This window comes from Harpia harpyja, chromosome 4 (assembly GCF_026419915.1).
Source record: "Harpia harpyja isolate bHarHar1 chromosome 4, bHarHar1 primary haplotype, whole genome shotgun sequence".
Classification (NCBI taxonomy): Eukaryota; Metazoa; Chordata; class Aves; order Accipitriformes; family Accipitridae; genus Harpia; species Harpia harpyja.
The window spans coordinates 71,275,763-71,290,331 of NC_068943.1; the positions used below are offsets into that span (position 1 = coordinate 71,275,763).

General features: G+C 37.4%; 1 protein-coding gene and 1 long non-coding RNA gene across 19 annotated transcripts in view; one reads left to right on the forward strand and one right to left on the reverse strand.

The window, feature by feature from the left end:
- Positions 1 to 14,569, forward strand: part of SYNE1 (spectrin repeat containing nuclear envelope protein 1) — a 327,350-nt gene that overhangs the window by 201,300 nt on the left and 111,481 nt on the right. For all 18 annotated transcript variants that reach the window (XR_008234789.1, XM_052784707.1, XM_052784709.1 and 15 more), the window contains 6 exons: positions 1,366 to 1,548; positions 3,068 to 3,205; positions 4,574 to 4,759; positions 7,838 to 7,960; positions 10,060 to 10,246; positions 11,537 to 11,676. Coding sequence is in view for 17 of the 18 variants with exons in the window: in XM_052784707.1 (XP_052640667.1) it covers positions 1,366 to 1,548; positions 3,068 to 3,205; positions 4,574 to 4,759; positions 7,838 to 7,960; positions 10,060 to 10,246; positions 11,537 to 11,676 (957 nt within the window). In the remaining variant the exon portion in view is untranslated. The remainder of the gene's footprint in view (positions 1 to 1,365; positions 1,549 to 3,067; positions 3,206 to 4,573; positions 4,760 to 7,837; positions 7,961 to 10,059; positions 10,247 to 11,536; positions 11,677 to 14,569) is intronic.
- Positions 609 to 6,307, reverse strand: LOC128140608 (uncharacterized). Its single transcript, XR_008234790.1, has 2 exons — positions 6,106 to 6,307; positions 609 to 1,795 (listed from the first exon to the last, which is right to left on the reverse strand). It is a non-coding gene; the product is annotated as an uncharacterized LOC128140608 (long non-coding RNA).

Below are 14,569 nucleotides of genomic sequence, written 5' to 3' on the forward strand. Positions count from 1 at the left end.
TTGGTGTATCTCCTTGATTCCAGTAATTAAGCAGAATGCCAGTGAAATGTGCTTTCCAGTGTTGCATAGACAAATGCAGTTGAGGGAACATCACTAAATCTCCAGTGACAGAGAGTTTTTATGTCAGTGCTCAGCTGATACTCCTGAGATTGGCTTGGCTTTGATTACAGCAGTAAATATTTTTATATTAACATTGAAACTGATTGTGAAAAATAAAATAAAAATCTGTTTTAAATCCATGTGACCCAAGCCAAATGGATCCTTCCCTCACTTTTAAACAGCATATAAATTCTGTATCGTTTCTATAGTGGAGACATTTATTTATGCCTGCCTGAAATATGTGTGTCTTTGTCTTTAGATGAGTAGTTCAACATCTGTCTTTATGTCTACATGTAGACAGTTATGTCACTAAGTTCATGGAATAACATTGTTTATCATAACAATTGATCATAACTTACACTCTATGGTGTGTCTGCCAGGACAGCCCTAACCTGAAGAGCTTGAAGTAATTTCTTGAAGCACCTGTAGCTACAGCAGTGTTCTGAATCAATTTTTGTTTGATGATTGCAATTTAAATTTCTAAAAATAATTGGAAAGGGGCTAGAGTGTTTGATGAGACTTATTTTATTTATATTACAAAACCAAGGAATTGTTAACAGCTTAGGTATAAAAACCAAATACAGAAGAAACCCAATACCCCCTCCCCAAGAAACTGTAGCGCATAAGTGTGTTATCAGTCTATAAGAAACATGGAAAACCTTTTAGGTTTCCTTTTTAAACTTTTCAGAAACTTTGTAACTATGGTAAGAAAATTTGATTTTAAAATCTATTTCTGTTGAAGCAGTCTAGCATGATCCAGACTGCTCCTGTGTCAAGATCAAGCTATGAAAATGCAAGTTTCAAATGAAAAGTTTTCATAATGTATTAATGAGTAATTACATATTTCTGGGTTTGTAAAGGTATGTTTTAAGACAGCAACAAAACAAAACCCCTTTCCAATAAATAAAAATCCTTGTCATGGCAATGTGTGCTGACTATTCATTTCAAAAACAAACAGAAAGATGGCCAAGAACAGTTAATGTCACTCTGAAGTGACTCAGTCTTTTGCTGTGGTAGGGAAAACAGTTATCTTTTTCAGCCAGGAAGTCAGAGAAGAAAGAGTAGTGGCACACATTTAAGAGATGACCAAACATCCTGCTGTTCTGCTTCCCTACTTAGAGAAGTATTGTTGGTTTCCAGCCAGAATAAAAATGGAACAAACTATGGAGACTTTGGACAGTGTATAAAGTTGCAAGTTGGACTAGAAATAATCAACTAAAAAGCTAACATTTCCTGGATCACTGATTTTCTTCCTTTTCTGTCTAGATCCTCGGTGAAGAGTTGGACAGCTGCAATATAAAGCTGTTGGAATTAGATGCATCAGTCCAGGACTTCACAGAGCAGAATGCACTGCTGGCTAAGCAGCTGGCTAACAGGATAGGGAAACTTACTGCATTGCACCAACAGACCATACGGCAGGCTGAGTACAGAGCAGCAAAGCTCAGTCAGGTATGATCTCAAATCCTTTCTGCTGTTTCCTTTCAGAAGCAGAAGGAGCATGCAGACTTCCCATTTATTTTCCTGTAGTTATGCAAGAAGGAGCATTCCTTGGCACATCTGGCTATTATTAGTCAGGGCTTGCATCACACCTCAAAGAGAGGCACAGACGGGTCAGATCAGGAGCGTGGAATAATTCTGTGATGCTGCTTTAACATCCTCTTTCATGAATCATCTGCTGGTTGGTTCCTCTGGTGCCCTGAAAGGATTAGAGACCTTCTCACAAACAGTAGCATGCCAGGAAATAGTATTTCATTGTACTTTTCAGGGCCTCTCTCTTATCACTGTTACCTATATTTGCAGCATTACAAAAAGAAAAAAAATTATTTTGCTCTCGTCACAATCTATAGATGGTGAATATAATTTGTAGATTCAATAGAAAAGCCTAGATACACTGGCCCTGGTAATGCATAATGTTTATGCAAAGTTTCAGCATTCATAAAGATGCTTACCGTGCAGTTCAAGGTCCCTGAAACTCCTTCTTATGTATTTTTTTTGCTAATTGTTATCCCCAAAAAGTCTAGCTAAAAGCAAAGAAATGGATTTTCTATGGTTCTGCCATCAATACCCTGATAAATTATGAGTTCTCTTTTCTGCATGCATAAAGAAGCTTCTGTAAGGCTTGAAAAAGATAACTATTTCATGGTACTCTTCAGTTTCCTCTGAAAAATTGTTTTCAAAAAGAGGCAGAAAATTACTATCACAGTAAGAGTTCAGTCAAAGGTACTTGGAGAAGGGATTTAACTATTAGGATATTTTTGTTCAGCACCAAGAAGTCCACTTCCTATCATAAAAAATGATAGGTAAGGCAAACTGCATGCAAATACAGTTCAGTCACCTAGGATTTGATCCATCCTTCATACAGGACAAATGCATGGAAATCAGTGAAATTATTCCTGCTAAGTGAGAAGAAAATTTGAACTAAAGAGTACTTTGCTAAATAGAAATTAGATGAATCAGAAAGTGGAGATTTTGTCCTGTATTTTGAAATAAATGCAATATTTCTCTTTTTGGAAATATGGCAGAGTGAGTGGACAAAGCAGGTTTTAAAAAAAGGTCATTTTGTCCCTTTTCATGTCATCCCCAAAGAAAAATAAGGAATGATGTAAAGGAGGCTTGCAGTGAGCCACAAACCGAGCAAGAAGGTATTTTGGAACTTATGTGTGAGGCTGAAATGTGCAGGAAGTGTACCCTGTAGGGATATATTTGAGCATCAATGCACTGTCCCTGTGTGACCTACATTCCTATAGTGCTTCTTTTTCCCTGAAATAGATATACTTGTTACTCGAAGCAGACCTATTTTAACTCCATAAATACAGAAGTAATTAAATTATATTCAACAGTAAGGAAAAGTTGTTAAATCTTTTCCCCAAGTTAAAAACAGTAAATGAAATAAAATTAATTTTATCATTCTCTAAGAACTGTACAGAATTATATTTTAGGCTTAAGTTGATTTTTCTTTTATATCCAGGCTGCTTCACACTTGGAAGAATACAATGAAATGCTGGAGTTCATATTGAAATGGATCGAGAAAGCAAACATCCTAGTGCATGGTAGTATAACATGGAATTCTTCCTCTCAGCTTCGTGATCAGTTTAAAGCCTACCAGGTGATTATATGAGCTATGAAAATTAAAGGGCAGTGTATAAAAGAAGTTATTTTCTAAGCAGTGAAGTTTTATTTCCTACACCGTTTTGCCTCCTTTCCTTGAGGAAAAAAAGTCTTAAAATGCTAGGTTTCTTTTACTGTTCCCCCAAGTCTTGAAAGATGATTAATTAGTTTTGGACAAATGTTTTGAAGACTGAAATTAAGATATATTGCTGAATAAAGCTACGTGATTCAAAGTTGATCTCCAAGTTTATTCAAGTACATTGGCTTAATAGTAGCTTTTGACTGAGTACTGTGTCTATACGCTGTGATTCTATCACACATAGTACCTCATTGCAGCTAATATTCCTCTAGAATTTTAGTTAAGCAAACATTATTTTCAGTTTGCTTTTTTTTTCTTTCTCCTTTACACTAAATTGGAATAGCCTTTGTCCTCGTCTGATGAGTTTAACACCAAATGTTCTCAGACTGATACCCAATGGATGAGTTTCTTCCAGTTTTCTTTCCAGAATTCCTGAACATCTCACATCAGAGTGATCTGCTGTCCCTGTGACAGTGCAATTTTTTCTGTGTGTGCAATGTGTAAGTGTGGTATCAGTGGAGCAGTTTGATAACGTTCAAGCTTGCCGAGTGTTACATGACCACATGAAACAAATCAAAGCGTCATAAAATGACCATGTCTCACTAATGCCAAAATAAGACTGCGTTAGTTATGTTTTTTATATATACATTAGTTAATTAATATAATATTATAATATACATTAGTTAATTGTCAGCTGCATTCACTTACATTGGGACAACACAGTATGTCACGCTTTCTTATTCTGAATAGGAACCTCCAGGCAATTTATCTTGAGGATAGCTGGGAGATAGCATTTCTGGTTGGTTTTGCTATGGCTTTTTCCCTGGTTCAAAAATCAATGAGGATACGGGCTTAACCCATGCCATCCCACAGAACACTTTGGTAGCCATTTTTTAGGCAGCATTAATGACTATGGCACCCAAGTGCTTTCTGCTGCTTCCTATTAGGTACATCAGGCTTCCAGAACAAATCCTATCCATAGAATGTCTATATTATATTTTTACAGGCAAGTGTGTATAGCAAAACACTAAAATGAATGTGTTGGTAAGTACAGCTGCTGAAGCTTCATGACTTACTCTTCCATTTCCCAGTCTCCATAAGCTGAAGCACTTCAGCATACGCTAAGAACTAAGCATATTGCCGAAGCCTTACAGGAAATCAGTAGAACTTAATCATATGCTTACAGATGTGTACTAATTGAGGAGTTTGCAAAACAGGAATATACTTAAAGATATGTTTAATCTGAAGATCAACTCTGGCATTCAGTTTGTTCATATCTCCATCTAGACTATGCTTGATGAGTCTGGAGAGATTCATGGTGATCTTGAGGCCATGAGTGAGAGGATTGAGTATCTGGCAAGTGTATACTGTACTGAAGGAATGTCACAGCAAGTGCTGGAACTGGGGCGGCGGACAGAGGAATTACAGCAAGTTATCAAAGTGCGGCTACCAAATCTCCAAGATGCTGCCAAGGTATATGAAAGCAGTTTTTCTAATGCTAGCTGACAGCTTAGGGTTGTGTGTGCATCATGTTTCTGAGACACGTAGCAGTGCAGATTATCTGTGGTCTATAACGGGCATGATTGTGTTGTCTAAAGTTAGATATCTTGCGCTGTTTAAGATACTGCCTTCAGGTGCTATACCAGATGGGGACAAGATTCCTGCAGGTCCTGTCATATCTGCCCATTCTGGATGGATGTATTGGGGATAATGGTGTGTCTCAAGTGGCACTAAGCACCTGTGTTTAGATACTTGAAAAGTATCTGTGTTGGTGCTTATACAGTGCCATTTCCTTTATTTTTCTTTTAAAAGATATCTAAAGCCTGCTATCTATTAATTCAGATCAGTACTGGACCAGATCAGAATTCCATAACGTAAGACCTACCTCTACAAGGGAGTGCCATGAAAAGAATGAACATGCTTTTTCATGGCTCTGACATTTCAGTGCAGCTCTTCCATATGGGTTTAGTGTTAATGTAAATGTGTGTTATGCCTATGCAGTGCCTGAGGGCATGGTAAACTGGTGCAAGACACAGGGAAAAGCATAGAAGTCTTTTCTACCTGCGCTTACCTTCAGGGCAAGAAATTTTACCTTTTTTTTTTTTTTTTAATTAGTACAATAATTCAGGAAAAAAAATTAATATTAGAATGGTATAATTAGTATATTTATAGGGGTTCTTCTGCTGTCACCTGCTACAATTACACACTACTAAATAGGAAAATACTTATAGACAACTAAGAGAATAGGCTATCGCTAATTGTTAGGACAATCGCAGCTAAGGATAAAGTGGTCCTTCTCCACATTTGACTCTTACTTTACAACATTTATAGGACATAGGAGAAATGCTGCAGCTGCAGCAGCCATAACAGTGTAACAGAGAGGTTTTGAAGAAGACTTCTTTTCATTACAAAAGCACAAATCAGTAAACCGCAGTTTATGAGCTGAAGGCTTTTATTATTTTTTAATTTATTTTTCATAGAACAAACCAGAGATTTACGTACAAGTAAGCATAGTAGAAGTGAAACTTACTAACTTCAGTTCTCAGAGAAATATTGGAACAATTGAATAAACTATTTGTAAATTGTTATAAGAAAACATGGAGATGAATAGAAGTCAACAAAAATTTACAAAGGAAAAAAATCATATCAAAAGTGACCAATTTAATGTGAAAGTAATAGATAGAGTTTTATATAAATGTATAATATGTGATATATCTTGACTTTAATAATATTTCACATTATATTGTTATTAACAGAGTTAATAAGCTTATCTGGTTGAAAATACAATAGGTATGTGTAAAGCTGGCTAGAAAACTTACCTGGTGTGTAGTTGTCAATGGTTCACAGCCCAAAAGGAGGGCTACATCAAGTAGGGTTTTGCAGGCTTCTCCCTTGGATCTGGTACTATTCAAAATTTTCATTAATGAGTTGGATGATGGTTTAGAGATCATGGCTTTTGGGATGCTTAGACAACACCAAATATACAGGGACTACCTGAAAAAAATTAGGCTGCTAGTCAACAGAGACAGGGGCAAATTGTTACTTTTAGACAGGAAGAACCAGGCATGTGCTCCTCTGAATGAGGAACTACTGGCTTGACGCACCCTGTTTAAAGGTCTTAAGTTTAATAATGTGGATCATGGAAAAATGAGTGAACAATGCCACATTGTTTTAAAAATCCAAACGCCATGCAGAAAATAAAGTATATAATTGTAAGGTATGTGAAGTAAGTCCTTTTGTTCTACCTGTTGGTCACTAGCGAGGTTTCAGCTGTGACCAGTTTTGCACTTGAAAAAAAGATGTGGACCGACTGGAGAAGGAACCAGAGGATAGTGATGATTGTGATATGTGTGTAAATTTGTAGACAAAATGCATGAAAAAGGATTATCCTAACATAAGATGTATTCAGAGAGAATAAAAATAATTTGTTCTTCATGTCTGTTGTTAATGGGATAGTAAATAGAGGATTGAAATTACACCAAAAGATAACTTTATGTCAGACCATCAGAAAAAACTTTCTACCAAAAAAGAGTACTGAAATAGTGGAATATGTTGTCTGTAGAGGTAAGTGGGACTCCACTGCTAGTGGCCTTTAAGAATGGCCTGTAAAGATAAGACAGTTATGTCCTATCTTATTACAGGAAGATGACTAGAGGACATCTAGGCCTCAAACTTTATGATATTAGCTTTATAAAGTACATGCTGTATTTGAGATTGAGGAAGTACTTAAAATAATAACTCTGGCTTTGTGTCGTGGTTTAACCCCAGCTGGCAACTAAGCCCCACCCAGCCGCTCACTCACCTCCCTCACAGTGGGATGGGGGAGAGAATCAGAAGGGTAAAAGTGAGAAAACTCGCGGGTTGAGATAAAGACAGTTTCATAGGTAAAGCAAAAGCCGCGCGCGCAAGCAAAGCAAACCAAGGAATTAATTCCCCACTTCCCATGGGCAGGCAGGTGTTCAGCCATCTCCAGGAAAGCAGGGCTCCATCACACATAATGGGTACTTGGGAAGACAAATGCCACAACTCCAAACATCCCTCCCTTCCTTCCTCTTCCCCCAGCTTTATAGGCTGAGCATGACGTCGTGTGGTCTGGGATATCCGTTGGGTCAGTTGGGGTCAACTGTCCTGGCTGTGTCCCCTCCCAGCTCCTTGTGCCCCCCCAGCCTGCTCGCTGGTGGGGTGGGTTGAGAAGCAGAAAAGGCCTTGACTCTGTGTAAGCACTGCTCAGCAGTAACAAAAACATCCCTGAGTTATCAACACTGTTTTCAGCACAAATCCAAATCACAGCCCCATACCAGCTACTATGAAGAAAATTAACGCTATCCCAGACAAAACCAGCACACTTTGAGACCTCTTTTTCTAGACTGTCATATGACTGGTATTTTTATCCAATATTTTAAAGATTTAAAATTCATTGTTAAAACTATGAATTAGTTTTAGCACTGTATATAAGGGATGTAGCTACAAAATCCAGACAGATATATTTATAGTGGGTTTTTTTTTCTTTTTTTTCTTATTTAACCCTGAATCAAATGTGTTGTGTTACAGGACATGAAGAAACTTGAAGTTGAGCTGAGAGCCCTGCAGGCTGCTCTGGAGCAAGCCCAAGCCACACTGACCTCTCCAGAGCTTGGGCATTTGAGCTTGAAAGAGCAACTTTCTCACAGACAGGTAAAAGGCCAGGACCTCAAAATAAGCACTTGAGTAGTGTCAGCTTACACAAAGAATAATGAATGTTTGTTGAGAACGATTGTGGTGTTTCTTAGGTGGGTCATTTTTTCAGAGTCTAGCCCCAAATTACTGCCAAGGGAATAAGAGACGGAATGGGAAAAATCATTCCCTCAAAGGGAATGGTTGAAATATAATCCTTTATGAGATTGTTCTTAGGTTGATGCAATTCTGAGAAATGTGCATCCAATCCAAGTTTAATCCATATTAATAATAATAATAAAGCTCAGTTCTTATCCAGTGCTTTTCATCAACAGGTTCTTTAAGTACTTCAAAAGGAAATCTAGATTGTTATCACCATTTGACAGATAGACATGCACTGAGATAGTGTGTTGCTAGCTCCCCCAATAGTCAATTGGAAAGCTAAGAGAAAATTCAATTTTCCTTAAGCCTAGTTACATTTTCGTATGTTTAGTTGAATTACCTCTGTAAGATATTGCTACTTTCTGTATTGCACTTGGCCTACTATAGAGATTTGTCAATTTGTTATTTTTGGTCTCAGTCTCATGACAAGAAAAATAACCCAAGTTATAGCTTCCTGAGTTGCTTAAGAAACGTTTCTTGCTGTAAGCTAATATGCAGAACTAACTGTCTTAGTCTGCCAGTGAAAACTAAATGTCAACAGGTCCACTTCAGGATTAAAATCTGCAGAAAAACATATGGATGAAAGGTAAATTTGCAGAGCTTTCCCTTTTGATTATAATATGCAGTCTTTATTCTAGGCACTTGCAGCCAAATTTCAGAATATGGCATTGAAGAGTGTAAGTGAAACACATCACCCGCCGTAAGACTAAAGGAATACAGATTTTACATTGCTGTTGATGTGTATTCTAGCAGGTCTCACAGTACGACTTTCTTTTGTACAGAAAGGGGCTATAGCCCCTGCCCACCTGTTTCACCAGACCAGAGAAGGGGTCTTGGAGAGTTCTTGGCTGGCATGCAGCCCCCAGGGTACCTCTGGGTGCCGATTGCACAATAAAGGCATCCTTTGCCAGCAGTATGGGGCCTACCAGAGGAAAGGCCACACCAGTGATGTCTGAGGAATAGGTCGTTATACCAAATCTCTGGTTAGTTTATCTACCATATGTCATGAAGGCACAGAAATAAAGAGCAAACCACAATATTCACGTCAGTATGCACTTCAGACCCATTTAGCTATCTTTTTGCACATGGTATAGGGGAAGGGAGACAACCAGCCTCTTTATCCCTGTTTGCCATACACATTGTCTAGCTGATTTATACCTATTGAACTTAAAATATTATTCTAATGTGCTAAGGCCCTTTTCATCAACTTTGCCTTTTTCTTTTTTTTTAAATTGTTTTTCTTTTTCTATCTGTGAATACATTAAACTACCCAATGAAGATAAAAAGAATGCTGATCAAATCTATTCTCCAGTCATTGCACTTAGACCCTTCTCATACATATGAACAGACAGCTTGAATGGACATTGTGAACGGAACAGAGACTATTAACAAAGGCATCCAGCGCATGATTATTCAAAGGAAAGGATTTCTGTGTAGCTGTGTTTCTTTCTGTTTGATTGCCTTTTAAATTTTAAGCAACATTTTCAGCTGTGGTTTGTATTTTCAGAGGAACACTGTGAACACAATGGGATTTATTTGCTGGTTTGAAAATGTGCTTCTGTGTCCCAGCAGGGAGTTCACTCAGATTTTAACATTAAAATATGTGTATACATAAATGACTCCTATGCTGCTTTGATTTGTGGATTTTGTAAAGATATTTTTTTCAAATATGTTAACAGAAATATTTTCGTTCTTAGACACTTAGAAATAGGTACTACTAGGCTTTTTAATGAATTATTTTTATTCCTATTATATGGGCTTTTTGATATTTAAAAGAATGCTCACTTCAGGATGAGCAACTCCAGACAAAGTGTGTCCTGATTATATTCAATTTAGAAAATAGATAATCAAATTTGTTTGGTTTAGTGCTTGAGCTCGTCAGTATTTTTCTTGTGCTGCATGAAACGCTCTGGGAGTTCTGCAAAACTGGCTTACTGTGGCACTGACTTTGTTTCTAGCATCTGTTGTCTGAAATGGAGTCGCTGAAGCCAAAAGTTCACGCCGTGCAAGTCTGCCAGAGTGCCCTGAGGATTCCCGAAGAGGTGGTCACCGGCCTGCCACTGTGCCACAGTGCTCTCCGGCTCCAGGAGGAGGCCAGCCGCCTGCAGCACACTGCCATTCAGCAGTGCAACATCATGCAGGCGAGTGTAACTCCGTCCTGTAAATTACTCAAACTCGAGCAGTGCCATACAAATTGTGAGGCAAACAGAGAATTTCCTATCTCTCTGCATTCCTCTTTTCCATGTAGTACCACTAGGAAGATCCCCACTAGGTTTCAGTCCTTTCTGACTCCATGTTTTTGGGGGTTTTAACATTCATGATCATGTTAACTGTTGATTTAATCAAACTCTCGTCTCAGTTCTCACCTCGATCTTGCTATGTTTTTCATAATGCTGTTAGGATTAACTAGACGAGTAGCTAATATACAATTGTATGCAGGCTAATTTTATAATATATGTAATCAGTTAATGAAATTAATATATCATTATAACATCAACTGCTTAGAGTGATTGCATAAAAACTATTGGGTTACTTAAATAGTTTTCTAGGATAAAAATAATTATTTTATTTTCTCTTTATTTAAAATTTATATATATGTCCTTTCTGATTTTGGAGTCATTCAGCATCTATTAAATTTGCATTTTCAAGTTTTGCTAAATACAAGAAAACTAGGATTCGTTTGATTGTTTGAATTCATAATTGAACATGTAAAATGTATTTCCAAAGATTAAGAGAATAACCTTTTACTTTCTTGCTATTTAGTGATAGAAAAATACATAGTGAGCTATACAACTACAGAGCTTCAAGTTAGGTAACAGAAGAGACTTTAGATCATTAAGGATGCTTAATGATACTTAAGTACAAGGAAAGGATACAATGTCAAACTCAAAAGTTTTAAAAACAGGTTAGACAAACTGCTGGTGAATCTATGATAGAAAGAATTGATACTAGGCTGATAGGATAATGGTCTGCATCAATCTTCATAATTCTCTCCCAGCTGTATTTTCTGTAAAATCTAACTTTTTCATATAGTCTTTCCACTTCATAAATGGAGGCTTGAAGTGAAAAAGCAGATGAAAATGCTTTATAGTAAAACCATGAGACTAGGCAATACTATCTTTTGGTGGGTATGTTTGGTGCAGGTACTTGTTGGAAGCAGAAGTTCTAGTTCCTTATATTGGATACCTAAAACATCATGTTATGTGAACTGTTTTTTGGAAATAGTTGAATAAATGAAACCATTGAATTCATTGCAGTTCACAATATTTCTGAAGGAACTTTTTCCTGACTATATTCCTGCTTTGCTTATCCAGATGTGAGTGCCAGATAGATGTAAGTTTCCTCCACTTCAGAAAGGAGATCAGTCATGCTTCGACTAAGTAAATATTTATTTTCATGTAGACACTCAATATTTTTTTTTTCCTCTCTAGGAAGCAGTGGTTCAGTATGAGCAATACGAGCAAGAAATGAAACATTTGCAGCAAATGATAGAGAGTGCCCATCATGAGATCCAAGACAAGCCAATAGCAACCAGCAACATTCAGGAACTCCAGGTCCAGATTTCACGTCATGAGGTAGGAGAGCCAAAATGCAAACACATGGGCTCAATGGCAGTTCGTCGACCCAAAAAACTTTTCATAAGCAATCGTCATAGATTAGCTGAGTAGCTTCTCAGACTTGCTCAAGGCTAGTTGAACAGATAGACTTAATACCAGATAGGAAACTCATGCTATTGGTACAGTATGGAGTTTTCCTTTGTTTATTCAGTTCAATGTGTGCTAATCTCGAGGCAACATTACGACAAACAAAAGCATTGCATAATTAAGGGACAGTTAACGTAGGTACTCGACTGAGGAGTGTCTTGGAAGTCAATGTGAGCAGATAGTCAGGTGATCACTGCTAGTTCAGTGATCATTTTTTATAGATACATATCCTGAAGTACTTACTTATTTCCATCCTAGTACTGTTCTGTAAAAGAACAGCAAGAGACTTGAATCACAGGAAAACCACAGTAGATTTGGAGCAAAACTCTGCAACATGCACTCCAAAGACTTCTTTTAAAGTCATTCTTGGGAAGAGTTTTGCCCTGTGGAGTTACAGGTCCTGCCTTCAAACTCATTGATCGTCAGCACTCGAATGAGTTGGGACAGTCCCTGTGCAGCCCTCTTGCTGTGCTGGCATGGGAGCTCTTGAGCCCCTTTCCCCTTCGCCTGTCTCTTGTGTATTGCTTGGGATAGACGATGCACCACTGATCTCTGTGTGTCACTTTTGGCACCAGATGGCACCACTTCTTTACGTTTGAATTAAAGCTATCTGTGCTATTATGTAATATAACCTAATGTTATATGTGTTGCTCATTTTCTATACAGTTGTTACAAAAGTCAGTATAAACACAGAGCAAGTTGCCTAAAAGAAACACTACTGGTTTTTTAGTACTGAATTAATAATGCTACTATTCTCTGTTCAAATGTTCTGGAACAGCAAATGCAGGAGAGTGGCTTCAGCAGTACAGGGTAATATTGCTGGAGGAAGGAATGATGCTGCAGGAGGAGGAATTAAAAATGGGGCAGCTTAAGTTTCATCTACATTTGAACAAGCTCAGTAGCTAGGAGTCCTTCTAAGCATCTACAGGAAGACAGCAGCTTTACTCTATTGCACATGTTGAGATCAACCAGAGTGGTCAGGTTTCATACTTGCAAGCTTTCCACATTTAGGGGCAAGGAGTTTCGAAAGACTGAGATATGCATATTTTTGGCTCATATTTTGTCTGCTAAATACCTGTGGAAAAGCACAGCATAAAGGGGATATACCAAACCCTATATTATATACACTACTTCAAAAGGCAAGTCTGTCAAGATGCTTGTTAGTTATTAATTTAAGAAGACATCAGTTACCAGATTCCTTGTTGAAGCCTGCAGGAACAAGAACTTAAAGGGACATTTGTATTGCTATATTTAGAATTAAAATAAGAGGAAGAAAGCAGCAGGAAAGTACACCCTGATTTGTAGGAAGCTTGTATTACTATGCATGTATGTAACTAGTTATATTCTAGAACTACGTTTACTGAACTGTGTTTCTTTCCGATAAAAATGTGGGAGAGTATCTCCATACTTGTGGATTATTTTAATGGACAATACAGTACCTCATAGGACATTGCTTTTATAAGCGGCTTTATTTTTTTCACAATCACATTTTTGCCTCCTTTTCCTTTTCTTTGTTTCCAGTTGAGAGAGGTATGTTAGATACTCAGTGCATTGGACATTAATGCCACAAACATTATTGCGTTTCAGTAATATAGATGGAGTTAAGTAAGTATATTGAATGACAATAATTCCTACTGAGCCCCAGAGATGTCATTCATTGAGCATTAGTGAATGACTGGTACTTGCCAAACAGAGCAGGTAACTATTCCACCTGCTAGACATTAAAGTTATGGCTTGATTTGATTTCAGTTTGGTTTTTGATTGATCTAGTTGATGTTTTACATTCAAGACTTTGCTTAGTCTCCAAGGTAAGCCTTGGAGCTCCAAGAGAGCTCGTTTTGTTGCTAAAGTGACAGACAGTGACCAGGTACCACTGAAACCCAGGCAGTAAAGTGTCATCCTCAGTCTTTGTGCTGCTTCCATTTCTGACTCTGTATTTCTTGCTGTAACTGTTCTGCACTGTGATTTTGAGGAAATGGTTTCCTGAAAATGTTATACAACCAAAAAAATCTTTTAATTTTACCAGCTTGAAGCAGTAATCTTATTTACTTTTCAAAAGATATTGTAATTGTTTATGATTATACCTGCTAGATCTTGCAACTTCTGTTGCTATTTTTCCTTGAAAACTTGTGTTTGTTGAAGAAAGAAAAGCAGTTATAAAAATAAAGCAGAAATATGTATTTGAATGAATAATCACCGATTTAGCAGGCAAGCTTATACAAATGTTGTTTTCACTTTAAAGATCAAAATTCTATCATGTTACTGAGCCTCTAGGGAGACAGGAACAATAGCTTTGGCAGAAATGTGAATCTTCCACCATTTTTTATTTTAAGTGTAGTAATTGAAAGCGTTAAAACTGGACACTGAACTGGGCAGCAGTACAGGGTAGGAGAGAAGACAAGTCAGTTTCGAAGGCTATTAATTTCCGTCTTTCTTCTCTGACTAAACTTAAACTTACGATGGTGTTTGGCCATGCAGATAGACCATTTCATAGCCATAAAAACCAATATTTTAAAATACACTCTGCTTTAGGCCAGATTCCCCAGCTCTTTTTAAGGAAAAGTTAGTACTCTGCGCAGCTCAGCTTTTAACTCTGAAGACTTACACAAAACCAAAACAAGATTAAAGTATAGCTTATCCAAACACTGGGAAAAAGCGATCCAGTCTGCATTTAATCTTATTATGTGACTGATTGTTCCTATCACATTTGATCTTGTTAGACCCTGTGAGTTATTGTTTGAACAATTCTTTCTTTCTGGTGAGA